The 15556-nt window shown below is 41.0% G+C and overlaps 1 protein-coding gene across 2 annotated transcripts in view; it reads right to left on the bottom strand.

Annotated features, from left to right (window-relative positions):
* Positions 1 to 1686: 1686 nt before the first annotated feature.
* The window catches only part of pcdh19 (protocadherin 19), a 53514-nt gene continuing 39644 nt past the window's right edge, over positions 1687 to 15556 (bottom strand). For both annotated transcript variants that reach the window (XM_046030890.1, XM_046030891.1), the window contains exon 5: positions 1687 to 4297. In XM_046030890.1, the coding sequence (XP_045886846.1) occupies positions 3738 to 4297 (560 nt within the window). In that variant the 3' untranslated portion in view covers positions 1687 to 3737. The remainder of the gene's footprint in view (positions 4298 to 15556) is intronic.

The raw sequence follows: 15556 nt of genomic DNA, 5'->3' as shown, positions 1-15556 counted from the left end.
TTGTTGGACCATCCCCAAAGGTCTGCTTTGGAAATAATGGGAAAGAGCAACAGCGAATGCATGGAATATTAATGCAGAGTTGGAGCCGGCCTGGTCTCAAACTGTTAATTTCCATTTTATCATGACAAATAGAATAGACATCACTCCATGTGTTATCATGCTGTTTTCAAGAACAGACTCTCAGACTTTCACATCATGTTACAGATGTAAATGTATTATGCAGACCCAGATCCATTTTTAAATGAAACACTTGATGTATACTGTTACAGCACACACTTACCTCCATTGCTGGCTTTTACATTATTTGTTAATTAATGGTAATTGTAATACATGCTAAAGGCAGATTTAAGTCTTAAGATTTAAGATTTAACCTGATGTTAAAATTAGTTTTTGAAGAAGTACCTGGATATATATATATATATATATATATCCAGGTACTTCTTTTGTGATGGTCGCTCCTACATTAGTGCTGGTAATGTGGCCCTACTCTTTATACATCAATTGGCCACACAGACAGTTGAATAGCTGGGGGGCCAACAATGTTAGCCGATTGTCAGCCCCATCTGTTATTTGAGAACTCAGTACGTTACCCCATGACTCCCTATATTAATGAACGAACTGAGTGAGTGAGAGCTGTCAGTGACTCAGCAAATGTTGAAATAACATGAACGAAAAGTTAAATATAGTGGGAACCAATGCCATGTTAGCAACCTAGGCTAACTAGCTTCCATTTTCCCAGTTAAAGCTATTTAGCATTATTTGCTAACTTCCACTTTCCAAGTAAAAAACAAACATAACAGTGCAATGGTTCCTCCCAAATGTTGATGGTCATAAAGTGATGGTTTAAATTAAATCGCTAATGGTGGGTAACAAACCCTATGTTAGCTTGTTGACAAAAGGAGAAAAGTTTTTATATGTCAATCTTTGTAGGCTGTACAGTTGTTATCTGTGACTTTGTTTTATTTATTTATTTTGTTCTGGGCTAGTTTAATGTATACTGTGCAAGCTGCTATGTTCGTACTCTGCACCTGTCAGTCATTGTCTATGTATGTATTCATTGTGAGCTAGGTTGTACGTTGCATCTTTTATTTTTTTATTTTTGTTGTTTTGTAGTATGTGAAGTTCATGAAAAAGCATTTCAGTATAATGTCTGTGTTCCTTCTAGCTCATTTTAAGGCATGCATTCATAGTATATGACTTCATTTTAAAAGATTGTTAAATTAATTTTACAATTGTTTTTGAAGTTTTATAGGTTGACTATGTAACAACTATCCAGGGACTACAGATGAAAAATAGTCTTTTGGCTAACTCTGGCACATTTGCATCTATGCTTATTAATGTGCGCTGTCTAGGCTAAATTAAACTGATTAAATAAAAATAAATAAAATACAGGGCTTGAAGTGCTCTGGTCAGGAGGAAATCCTGGAAGTTGGGTTGTATTGTAGAAAAAGAGGGGGGCTAGAGCCAATCCCCGGTGGGGTACACCCTGGACAGGTCGCCAGTCCATTGCAGGGACCACACATATGCAAACAACCACTCACACTCACACCTAAGGACAATTTAAATGTATCAGTTAACCTAGCCTGCATGTCTTTGGACACTGGGAGTTGTTGAGTAAAGACAAGGAAACAAAGCAGAGAACATTTAATAGTTTAATTATAAGCTGCTGTATACATTCAGTGATTATTCCGATTTTCATGTTGCCAGAAGCCATGGGTGAGACCAGCAAAACATTCAGCTACAAGATCTAGTTTGTTGTATGCAATTTGTCCATTTTCATTCATATTTTTCCACATTGTACATAGTTTACTGCAAAGCAACATAAAACCACATTGCTGATGTGCAACACGGTTCTTCCAAAACCTTAGTTCAGCCAGACACGATTCCACACAGTCTGTTGTGTGGGGCTCGTAGGAGGGGAGAGCCCTGTTTATACCACTCTGGTCTCAAACTTATCTTTGAGATCAACTGAACACAGATGGCACAGGGTGACAGCAGTGCTGAGCAAAGCTAGTCTGCATGTCCAAATGTCCTCAGTTGAAGCTGAAAAAGTCTCGTCTAAACTTGATTGGGCCCAATAGGAAAGCCGACTCATTAGTGGAACCCTGTTACCAGCTTGAAGAACACTGGGAGTCTTTCTTTCGCCTCCTTAGATACTAAGATTAAGCAACATCCTGCAATTTTCAAGGTTTTGTTTGCATCTTTTTTGGTTTCTTTTGCTATCTCACTCTAAGCTCATTGAACTGACACACTAATGTTGGTGCTGATTTCGCTTTTTTTGTTGTTTTTTTTGTCTTTTTTACATTTTCTAGTAGCCCACACAGAAACTTGATGGCACAAGAACTGACCAATAAGAAACTCTTTACAACAAGGTAGACTGCAACAGTTGCCAGGGGTCACACAGTAAACAAAAAATAATCCAAGTTCATTTTGAAAATAAAATCAGGTTCAATATAAAAGCAAAAGACAAATGAACAAAAGCAAGTTAATTTCAAGTATAACTTACTCATAAAATAACTACACAGCATTAAATATTCTCATTATACATTTTTAAATTATTTATAAAATATATTTTGGCATATATGTTTTTTTTTATTTTTGTGTTTGTGTAACAAACGCTACTGTAGCTTCAGTTGAACACCAATGTTTATTTGTTTTTTCTCTTGAAACAAAACATTAAAGGGATTGTCACATAACAACGGGTTATTAAAAATGATAATAGTAAACCCTATAGAGAGTTTCACATAGCAAGACATGAGTGACGATCCCTTCTATCCTAGCCCCATAGTCAAAAGTCAAAAAAAGTACAAGACCAGAGCACAAAGTTCTAATTGGTGCTCCACTGGCTACAATCAAGGTTGGGCACAGGAGATTTCAAAAGCAGTCTTTTTTTCATACAACTCAATTTGAACACAAGGTTCTGTCTGTCCCACTTCCAGTGTTCAGAGCGGCTGGGCAGATAGCGAGAGTTCATTTAGCTCCATCCTTGATAAAATATAAATACTGTAAAGACCTCACAGTCTGATGACATTAGGATGTCCTCAGGGATACACAGAGAAAGTTTCTCTTATTAGTCAGGGAAAGGGGCAAATGAGACTGAGAGGCCTCCCTCTCCTTCTCCTGAATGCACTGAAAACTGTTGGAGTAAATTGAGGGTATTTTTAGATGAATCCTGTGAATTGTCGTTTATTACATTGACAGAGCTCACTATACAAAGGAACAAAGAGCGATTTTGGCAGCTAGAACAAACTGCAAAACCAAAGAAGGCAAATATCAGTTTGTGATACAAAAGTAGTTCAAAAGGCATAACTGTACTTGAATGAATTGGCACCTCAGGTGTCCAAACACGTAGTGTCCTGCTTTGGCGCAAGGGGTGGAGAGCTCCACTGGCCATGTCCATGCAGTCAACAGTAACCTGCCTGTCCACGCACTGCAGACTCGGAAAGAAAATGGAACAAAAAGCAAACAAGGAAAAAGTACTGCGACTACAACAAAGCCACATCCACTACCTCAGCTTGAGCACACAACTAGCTGCAGCATACTACAGTTCATCATCCTCAGCCCGAGCTGGTTCTTGAATATTGTATACTGCAAATGGGTGTGTCTCTCTCTCCTTCCGTAGCCTTCTTTCCACAGCCTAACTTTCTTCTGTGTACACACAGCTATTGTGGGGTACATATATGTGAGTTTACACTGTATGTGTGTATGCATGTTGGTGTGTGTCATAGAGAAGCTCGCTAAAGCACAATGTCCTTCAGGCGCTTGCTGCTGGGGGATTCCTTGTCTCGGCCATCGTGGAGAAGCGTGTTGATCTCCCTGACAGCTGGCTCACTGTCCTTCCCCTCCGGCTGCCGCAGCAGGCTGTGGTTGGCGATTCGCTCTGCGTCGCGGCATTTCAGTGTGTTGTAGGCAGATGACGGCTTGGACATCGGGCTCTTCAGGTGCACAGGGGAAGTGATGGGGCTGGCTGCCTCGCGCCCATTGCCAGCTTCACGGACAGCCCCTCCATTGGCCTTGGGGCTACACACCTGAGACTCCTGAGTCCGCTTTCCCTTTAACTCTCCCCGTTCCACGTCCTCAGGCCCATCCTTGCCGAAGGTGGCAAAAGTCCTCTTGGTGGTGCCATCCTCGTAGTGGGGCACATCCACTGTGGTGGCCTCGATAGACAACGCGATGACATTACGGCCATGCTCGGGTGACTTGGCACGTGCCGGGATTGAAACACGAGGCATCCAACAGCGGTCAGAGTGGCCTAGGATGCGACACTCATCCTGGCAATGAAAGCCTTCACTGGGATCTGTGGGGGACAAAGAGAAAACATGATTGTTAAAATCAGCTTCATTTTCAATTGTTACGCTCATTAGATTTCATCATGTTTTCTCTCTCACATGGCCTTCGTTTGATTTAAGTATGTCAAACCTGTTATGAAATAATAAAAACATAAATGAAAAACAATGCTGCATTTTGTTTGAATTAAATGATTTACTTTTACTGGCAATGCATTCCTGCATCTGCTCAAGACTGTAGTGCCGTTAACAGTAGTCACTGATAACTAGAGCTGGATGTTTTGGGGCACTTCTAATATGCCAATTAAATTATGTATTGTTAAATCAAAAGTCCATTTGCAGCTCTTGTATAATTGGGTTTTCTGTAGCAACATCAGATGAAAGGCAGGTTTAAACAGTGCAATCAGATATCTCACAGAGAGAGACACCAGACGAGTTGCGGTGTTGTTGCCTGGTTCATCTCTCTCTCCCTCTCTGTCTCTGTCATCTGGCGCCGAGTTATAAATATGTAATGATGTTTAACGCTGGAGTGAAAAAAAGATTTGCCTGAGTCTGAATAACTGCTCCCTTTCGTACTTTGTTGTGTTGGAGGGGAAGGACTTTCAAGACAATTTTTGCATCGTTATAACAACACAAAAAGTGTCATGCTCTCTTACTCAAACTGAAACGCTGTGATTTTGTTTTTCCTAGTTGCTGTAATTCACATACACTCTAATTGTGGAAAGAGCTTGGTGCTACTTGTCTCCCGAATATTTAAACAAAATCGATGATCGTGATAATACAGATGTATAGTAGCCTATGCACTCACATACACAGCCCTAGAAAACATAACAATTCGGAAGTCTGTGCAGTTGTGTTTTTCCACCTGCTTTAGTCTTGAGAAAAAACCTACCACACAGATTTGCAGTGACACATTTTTGCGCTCCCCTACTGCTTGTTTCACTCCTAGCAAGAGCCATCCTCCATTCCAGAGGCCCAAGGTGACAAGAGGGGATTGTCAGAGGGATTGCCATCGACCCAAATGCATACGCTTACATCTGGCAATCGCAGCTTGACAGATCACCTAATTAAAATCACTAATGATCTGTTTTTCTCCCTTCTTTCCTGCACTCATGAGAGGCACCTCTGCTTAGGCCCTGGGGATCGATATTTAAAGATTGGAGACAGGCTTTTCAGGGGCAGATATGCCAGAACTGTCTCTCATAAAGTATAATCTGATGAGACTGACAGATAACATGGTGAATAGATGACTGAGTGAATGAGTAAAGGGTATCATGAGCAGTTCGAACCCAAATGTGGTGGTGTTCCTGAGGAATCATCATGCTTGAAGGCTGAAAACATGTACACCATCACCAAAAATGACAAATGACAAATGTCCCCATGAATGCTACATAATGAGACAGAGGCGACACAGAATTTGCTTCCTTTGATCATGTTTGTGTCTAAATGCACACACATACGCAGACTGACACACACAGACATGCCATTCTGTCCAGTAAATGCAGATTGAGAAATCCGCTTCCTTACAAGGGACGTCATTGTAATAAGCATCTCAAATATAATCTACAAAAACACAAGTTACAAGTTAGCATTTTATAAAATTTCGTTCAGTGTAAAAAATGAACTTCATGAATGATCTATTATCCACATTCACCCTTCTGCAGCATGAATAGGCAGTTTTATAACAATTTCTATGTAGTTAAAATCACTTTATGAGGCCAAAAAGAAGGATGAGCAAACTGAATATATTTTCCACAAGTTGCACTCCTGTATGTATGTAAATTTGCATGAATGCTGATTGGTCCAAGGGACTGCACTGGCAGCAATCAAGGAGACAAAAGGCAGGAAGCTGGGGGTTTTGTTTAAAGAGAAGGGGCGCAATCAGAATGTAATAATGTAATCACAACAGAAAGTCTTTACCAGGTACCAGGAACATAATGGAGGGTGATGAATAAAAAACAAAACATTCCCACACACTGGATTAGATTGTCCACTGTGACGATATTTCTAAAGCCCTTTCAAATCCCATGTTCTTTTTTTAATCCTATGTAACTGCTTTGTCATTGACTGTATTTTGAATTTACCCCTTTTAGAGGCCTTTTCTTTGATTTATTGGTAATAACAATAAAAATGCTAAAGTCAGTCAGTATTTCAGTCATAGCAGCAATGTAAAGTATATTTGAAAATAGTATATTTTAGTACTTGCTGCCACTGAAGAAATGTATGTAATATGCATTTGGAAGTTGTGTCAGACATTTCAAACTTGTACACAAACGCTAGACTTCAGCTCTACATTTAGTAATCTGAAATTACTCCCCAAATCTTGTTTGACACGTTTGACAAAGTAGATCTTTTTCTCCACTGATTAAAGATTTACAAGCATCTTGGTAATGAATGCTATTTCCTCTAAATGCTTTTTTCTATAGCCTGAAGCACTTTCTAAAGCATGAAAAGCCTTGGGGCACAAAGAAATATACACAAGTTGTATGCTCTCTACTTAGCAGTGCATGCATATGCACTGAATGCCATTTTCTCTCCTTTCCTTCAGGGGTCTATGGGAAAGCAACTGGGTTGTAAATGACATTGTTATGGAAGCCAAGTGCTATTAACACGCAGACATCCTGCTTCTGCTCAGAGCTTCATAAAACGCAGATGTTCCTCTAAAAGACCCACAAAAAATGTAAGAGACAAAATTTAAATAAAAAAAGTGACAGGCCATCGACTTCTAATAAAAAACTATTGCCTTCTATTCCAAAAAATTAGAAAACTGTAATGGTAGGATATGAATTAATGGCTTTTATAGCAGTACTTAGGTTTGGAAGTCAACAAGTACAGAACAGAATACAGTGAAGACACCTCCTGCTGTGAATGTGTATTTAAAGTCATCAGGAAAATAAGCCTGCCAATCAGTTCCAAGAACAGACTCAAAGTACAGTACAGAGCAGGATGTCATTTGGAACATTTCCTATCTACAATTTAATAGCTATTAATTACTGAGGGAGCTCCATCGGGAGGTGGATGCCTGTTTTTGTAGAGTTCCACATGTAAAATACAAACAGGCTAATGGGAGTGGAGGCCAAAAAAATCCATGTATCAAGTAGCACAGAGCTGCTATCAAATCCGACATACTACGAATGAATACTGAATTAATGTCCAAAGACTGTCAGGAGGCACTGGGGAGCATTTTAAATATGTATGTAATGATGTGCATGGCATTGAAAAATAATAAATATTGACACTTCAAATGCAAAAGACAAATTCTCCTGATAATGCTGGCCATGTTTTTCTGTTTGTAGTTACCTGGAATAGCATCACTTTGCATCAGCACAGGGAGAAAACCCACGTTCCCTGCCATTTCATCTTGCATCTGCAGCCTGCCAGCAGCCGATTCAATCCTGTCTCTTTCCCTCAATCAGATGAAGGCGTCTTAACTTCAAGTTACAGCAGACAGATCTTCAGCTTCAGCATGGGGATCCCACAACCTGACAAACTCCTTGCTCAAGTTACCCTCGTGCACCGCATATAATGATCCCTTCATGTCATACAGCTGGAGGTGCTATTTGTTTGTTGCTAATGTAGCAAAAAAAAAGAGGAATCAGCAAAAGACTAACATCCCCTGACATAAAAGGGAAGGCATGTGTTCACTGAAAGAGGCAACCCCCTCCAAAAAACTCCCTGAGCTTTCACCAGCTATTTTGTGTCCTGTTTGGCTAACACATGGAGCCTGGCTTGGAAAACAAAAGCGCTTTTCCCTCCAAAAGTAGTGCACACAGCCCCAAGGTTTAAAACAATGATGTAATCCTATAAAATTAGTGTAAACAGCAACAAGAAACAGAAGGCCAGATTAGGGGGTCAGTGATTGGCTTGAGTTGATGTGGACCCAGCTTCATGTGAAAAACTCTCTATTTTGTATTTCTTCATTTAACTGGAGCCCCAAGGCGATGGGCACTTGCAGTATGACACAATTCAGTCAGTTTGGTTTTACAGCATGATGAACCCTAAAAGGAATTTGGAACAGCAGTGTGGCATGATAAATCATTTTGTAAAGAACGTCTGCCACTTTTGGCTTAAACTACTTTTTTTGTATTTCCTCTGTAAGCTGACATTTTTGTTGTAGCAGTAACAATAACCGTCCTGATTCTGTTTGTCATCTGAAAACAGATACCCCTAAACAGACAGACAGTATAATGTAGATGCTACTTAGATGTAGCTGTTATAAAAGCAAATAATTTAGAATAATTTAAACCTTGACATGCTTTACTTGTGACTTGCATAGACTTTCCCGATTTGTTTTGATTTCCTGTGCTTTCCTCACTGTCTTTGATATTAAACCCTCTCAGAATGCTGTGACAAAGCTATCAACTATAGCCGATCTCTGAAAAGACAATTATTCAGCTCTGGTGTCTGGGGCAAACAGAAACTCTGACATTATGCTTTGTGTTTCTTTTCATTGCTGTGTGAGAGGGCTGGTATTAAATCCAGAAGAATTCAATCTACAGAAAGTTGAATAAATGTTTTTCCTTTTTGAGGACAGCCTGGGAGTCAACACTCCCTGCCATGTCTGAGTGGTGTACACAAAGATTTCATTTGCTTCTAAAATGCCATCTACTTTTTCTCCTCTCATCTTGGTGTATCTTTGACAGTGAGATGGCTGTTTTCTAATTGCTCTCCATATTAATTTTCCATCCTGGCAGTCACATGGGAAAGATTGATTAAATCTAAATTGTTACTACAGAGTCTTGATGGAGCCTGTGATGCAGAAGCTGATGGAAGTATCACAGGGGAGGGGAAAATTCAGAAAATATGGCACCAGCAGAATAGAGGATGAGGTCGGTGCTTAGAGTCCAAAGCATGCTTGAGACCTAACAGGCTTTGGCCCTGGCTGATCCAAACACTAGGGATGGCGCTTAACATCTAGTCTGCCCTAACTACAGCATAGGGCAGTTCTACGGCCAGCTGAGGCTAAGGCTTGGCCAAGCAGCCTCCTACACTACTCACCAGGGAGAGTCCAAGCGGTGCTGTCATCCCAGCCAGCCAATTCAGTCTGTGGGCCATAAATCAGCCTGGAGGCCTGGCTCCTGCGGGAGCGGCAAGATGGAGTGTGATGGTCTTGTTTTTACAAACAGTAGAGGGGCACCCTTACTGCGCCACGCTAGCCATCATTCTCCACACAGCACCGAGTCATCTCCTTCTCCCCACAGCATCTGGTTCAGTCACATCAAGCTATCCCCCCCGACACCCCCAGATTCATCCCTCGCAGCTCCCAGCACAAGCCCATCCTTTATGCTTCTCCTCCTTCTGTCCTCCTCTTTCATCTCATCAGTACTGCTGTCTCACGTACATTGGTGTAATTAAATAAATCCTTCACCCAAAAATCTCTTCCTCTCATTTCTGCCTATCTGACCAGATTTCCTTCTACTCTCTCAGTCAAATATTAATTGTCGAGGAAATTAGACTCACTGGGCAGCCTTGTTAGTACGGCTGGTGGAGCCAGGGGTTCATGTGGCCCTGGTTCTATTTCTGAGCATTAGTACCAGTCAATTTATCAAGAACAAATTCACTGTCTAATCCATCCAGCACTGCATAGAGTGTCTGACAGCTTGTCACTTCAACCAGGCCTGCCTCTGTCCGCCCCAAACGCTAATGCAAAATGGCAAGTTAACTTCCTTTTGAGTCAGTCTTACAGTTGAATTCTTTATACACACTCATTCTTTTAAAAGCTAGCAACAGTTCAAGCTAAATTCTGCAAATGTTTACTTCCACTGTTTTCTTCCCCCTCTCGCTGCTGGCCCATCCAGCCCAGCTTGTACATGCTACAGCAGATCCTGGTATAAAGAATGAATTTCCAAACTGGTGTTGACAAACAATGAACTAGCTTCTAAATTGGTACAAACAGCATCTGTTTAACAGCTGTGTAACAGCAGCGAGAAGAAAAAAGCAATCGCTATGCTGTTTTATAAATCACTATGTCATCGCACAGCACTGTTTTGTTCAAAAGCAGGACCACTAGCCAATGGAGTGCTTGATGTAGTGGAAATGATGCGAGCTGGTTGTCATGATGACAAACATGAGTGGGCTGGTTTCAATCCCCTGGCAACAAATACTATTTTGCTGAAAGGGTTCCCTCACCTTACTGTGCCCTGCTCCTACCATCTCTGCCTCCTAGAGGTTGCAGTGTCTCAGTAAGTTTTCTGAAGCTCTAGAAGCATTACCCTTGGCTTCCATTATGACATATGCAATGCTTGGAGGGACAGGATTTACAGTAGTCAGATATGTAGGTTTTAAGACCATAATGTATGTCCTTGTTTTCATACTAATGTTTAACCCTCTCAACAGGCACTCTGGACTGGGTTTAACCCAGGCAGAAAGGCATAAGCCTGCATAAGGCTAAATGTGACTAAACAGACAAAAAGAAGTTTCCAGGATTGGCACCTGGAAACTGCACAACAGCACCTATACAACACACTTATGTGTCCACAAAAATATCAGCCTCTGGGAGTCATGTCTTTCTTAACTATTTCAACCACACTGCCAATCCGGCAACATGCAGAGATTTGGTAGAGAAAGACGTATTTTTCCTGTGTGCGTCCCTCATTGGACACTGAAATACAGACCATTTCACTGAAAAAGTAACGATAGACCAAACAAATTCTATTCAGGGTTTAACTATTTGTGTCAAATCACTGTCCTTAGAGCAATCTACTTGTACCGTTGCCTGCAATTTTTTATACCTTCTAGCCAGAAGGATTTGGATGGTTTTGTTTTATTTGACAAAGATGTCAAGTCACATTCACTATACTACTACAGTTGAATGCACTATGATCATGTGTGGAAGGTAATTGAGTGTATTTTAGATTAAATGTTTGGGTTTATATAGATACAGCCAGTAACTACAAATTGTAATAGAACTTTTATTATGTCTGTGTTTTCCTCTGATAATAGTGCCAACCATATTGCTATCATTGGAACAAGAAATCAGTTAATAACTTTGTGGTAGTAAATTAGATTCTTTTACGGCCATACATAACATTTCTAAGAAAAACTAATCAGGGATGTACTTCAGTGATGAATTTCATCAGAGAAAATTCATCTTTGGGTAAGAAGTATTTTAAAGGGATAATTATTTTAAAATATGAAAGATACAGGATGAAAAAGAATGCAATTAGAGTCTAAATGAAACTGCAACTTGAGCTCATCTTATTCACATAATTTGATATATTTCCAGTTAAAATAGGATATTGTGGGGAAACATCATGCAGGGAGCAATCATTTAAAAGTGTCTGAAAGCCAAATTGGAGAGAATGGTAATTTTATTTGATTGAAGATAATAAAGAGATAATATAATCCACAATAAGTGAGCTTTGAAATGATTTGTTTTATTAGTATAATACAGGATATCATTTTTTGATCACGGTAGAAGTTTGAAGTGTTGCGTTGTACTGTGTGTGTGTATGATGTACTTCACTATAATGACACAGCACATGTCTCCCTTGTCAATTCTCCGTGTCCAAATTGTCCTTCTAATGATGGGATTCAAATTAACCTGTGTTCTCGCGCACCAGGCCCAAAGCAACAGTACAATGCACTCCCAAAACTCAGCACAGCAGAACCCGGTGTCCAAGTTGCAGACCTGCCTATTCTGACATGCTAGCCAGCCGGCCAGACCGCCTGCCTCTGTCTACTTGGCTCGTTTCCTCTACAATGCATCGGCAGAGGACATCTTTAAATACACTGGAACAAATGCAGCATTTCTGTGTTTAAGCTTGACCGAGCTAGCAAGCTAATTTCCTCCTAAACCCTTGAGTCTGGGAGAAGCAAGGGGACAGAATCAGACTCTCAAATTACATCTGTGAATGGGGCTTGGGTGGGGGGGGGGGGGTAGACGAAAACCATACGGGGAGCAGGGATGGAGAGGGGAGTTGGCTATGGACTGTGATCAGTGATGACAAAAACTGTGAAGAAAAAACTGTTATGTCAGGTGAGTCCCTAAGGTCACTTTATCTAATTCCTAAACCAGGAGTGACTGTTAAATATTCCTAAACTGCATCTATAGCTGCGTTATCAGCTACAATAAATCCCTATTACACAAGTGTACGTTCTCAGCAATTCTAATAGGCAGCAGAGACAAACAAAACTGCAAATGTCAAGGAAATATAACACTGGATGACCGAAAACAATGGTTTATTTGGCATGGAGCTTTTCCTTAATGAACAAGAGGTCCATGACAAATTACAGATGTTTCACCAACTCCAAGATTTCACAAATAATCAAGTGTGGGGGAATAGATTAATGATTTAATTGTTTTGACTAATCTATAATCCATAATCAACTTCTTAGAATAAGAAACCATTATATTTTTACATTTTTCTTAGTTTTCCATTCTTTGATTATTTTTTTCCTTTTCTCAAGTGGCATTTATATTAGCCATCTGAAATGAACACAATCCTTCAGCGCCTGTCAGAGTGTCCAGCTCCAAACAAAAGAGGATGGCATACCAATAATCTTAGGATTTCCTCTCTCTCTCTCTCTCTCTCTGAGCTTCAGTTTTGCTTCAAAAGAGTGGCCTTACATAATTAATATAATGTGGCTTCTCACTCAGTCATGTTCACTTTGTGTCAGCCAGGACTGTGTGTTTTATATTCCATTTTATCCTGTCGCAGAACCACCAGCATGGTCCCTACTCTCTCTCATTTTAATTTTTTTTCTACTTGTCCTTTTTCCCGACAATTTTAACAACCACTAGAAGTAGGACACTGTAACATGGTGAATGTGGTGGTATGTAGTGTGATGGGCAGGTCTAGCTCAGCGTGCGGAAACATATACAGTAAGAGTGGGTGGGCCGCATTGGGACACCGATCATGTTTTAAAAAGACAGTCCCCCTGTTTCCCACTGAACCAGATTGACGGTGTCACTCAGGGATGAGAAGCACATAAAAGATATAAGGAAAACACAGCAAGGCCCTCGCTGCATGGAGATGCATTAGATTCATACCTACTGGGAAGAGGAAAAGCAAGAGGGAGGAGACCTTTCTAACACTTTCTATTTCCCTCTCACAAAGGCCATTCTGTTTGGCATCTGGGAGGCATGCTGATGCTCTCCAAAGTTCTCCATTATTCACCACAGTGAAGTCTGCACCATGATACCACTTAATATCAGACAGTCAGAACCAATGTCCATAGCATTAGCCACCCACCAGCCAGTGCTACGCTATATAGAGAATTGTCAGCACTGAGGCAGTCCATGAGAAGAGCTGCAGCTCGTATATAAGACACACAGATTGAAATGGAGGTGGGAGACTGGTCTGAAGAAAAGAGAAGGAACTAATAGGCACATCTTTTCTGATTTGAGGAACATGACTATAGCATACATAAGGATGATGGCAGGGGTCTGACACAGTGGTAGTAATTGGATTTCTCAAGCCCTGCACCCACTCATGATAACATGCTGAGCTGTGACATGAAAAGTCCTTATGTGTGGCAAGGGAGCAAGGTGCAGCAGAGTGGAAGTGACAGGTGTCAAAGATCCAATTCCCTCGCTCCTCTCGATCCTTGAGTTCCTTTTCTCTTGAGACAGCTGAGGAACAACCTGCCCTGTGGTAAAGCCAAACACCAAGCTTGACATTCAGTTGCAAATCCAAGCTAGTTAAACCTATGTAGAGTGCAGCGGAGGAGGAGGAGGAAGAGGAGGAGGGAGGGTAGGTGGGGGGGCTGGCAGCACTGTGGATATAAGAGGTCACGGCCTGATTGCTTGCTTTATTTATTTTGTGATGCTAATGTGAGCTGAATACAGAAGGAGCCCAGGGTTTCTACGACATGTCGGAGAACACACAAAGGAGCCTGAGACCCCCACTGCGAATCTTCTAGATGTTGGGGGGTAGTGCAGTGTCTGGCTGCAGTTGCCTCCCTGTCCTCTGCATGCATTCTGGCCTCCACTTTAACAAGGACTGCATAAGAACAGGCACATCATTAAAAAGAGTCATTCTGTTACTTTCCTGTCTGCCATTTAACTTAACAGCCGACCTCTCCCATTACCTTTTATCCTTCTCTTTAAGGAGGTGGGGGACAGCGGGGTTTGAAAAGTCCCATTTGGATGGCAAGATGCATCCATTGTGAATTTTTAGTCAATTGTACATAAAAGGAGCAACAGTGCCAGCCTCCTGGAATGTACCAAAACAATTTCTTTTTGCATGTTATGCACTTATCGCTGTAAATATTCGGATTAATGTAACACTTACTGTATTATGTACATAACCTGATTTTACACGATATATGAATGCGATATGATAATAAGCTGAATTCAAAAAAATATGTATGGTAGCCTAAAGGAAACATTGTATTAGCAGCACACTACCAAAACAGACGGTCTTATGTTTTTATTGTTGATGAATTTACTTTCATTTGATTATCCAGCAAACTACACCACAATGTAAAAACACCACCATGTATCCTGTTCAGCTCTGACCTTTCTCACACATAAACAGCCAGAAACAGGCAGAAATCCGACTACAGTCATTCAGATTGACTAGTAAACTCAGTGTGGTGTTCAGGTTATGCACGGTACAATTTCAGTCTTTATTCAAATAAAATAATGTGTTTCCTTAATCTGAATTAGAGTGCATACTAATTCATTGAATAAGGAACAGACGGCACACAGAGGTTTAAAAGAGTGGAAGAACAAATGTCTTGTATATGAACACGTGTTGAAAAGCAAAAACCAAGCAAGGTCTTGCGGAGACAGGTGGCCAGGAAAAGGTTGGGGAGGCTTCCTGGGTCCACACACACACACAGACACACACAGACACACACAGACACACACAGACACACAGACACAGACACACACACAGACACACACACAGACACACACACAGACACACACACACACACACACACACACACACACACACACACACACACACACACACACACACACACACACACAGACACACACACCACACACCTCAGCAGGTCCCTCCTCTCTGTTACTGTGCCTTCACTCTCTCATCAGTAGTTTATAATCTGGGTCACTAGCAGCCACAACATGCCTCCCACTATAGAGACCTACTCCAAAATGTTGAATTACAACATAGTGAGCTCATCCCTGCAAGGTCATCTGGGGTACAGCGGGGGAACACTGATACTAATTGCTGAATGAAAGATTGTAATGATAGAGGTGATTTGGATAACTTCTCTGTAACCTCTGTTTAACTTCTACTGAGCACAAATCCAAAGAGCTCATTCTGCCAAGCTATATTTTACAGTATTTGCATGGT

This window comes from Micropterus dolomieu, linkage group LG19 (assembly GCF_021292245.1).
Source record: "Micropterus dolomieu isolate WLL.071019.BEF.003 ecotype Adirondacks linkage group LG19, ASM2129224v1, whole genome shotgun sequence".
Taxonomy (NCBI): domain Eukaryota; kingdom Metazoa; phylum Chordata; class Actinopteri; order Centrarchiformes; family Centrarchidae; genus Micropterus; species Micropterus dolomieu.
Note: the sequence above shows the minus strand (reverse complement) of the source record. Positions and strands in the feature narration are given on the sequence as shown.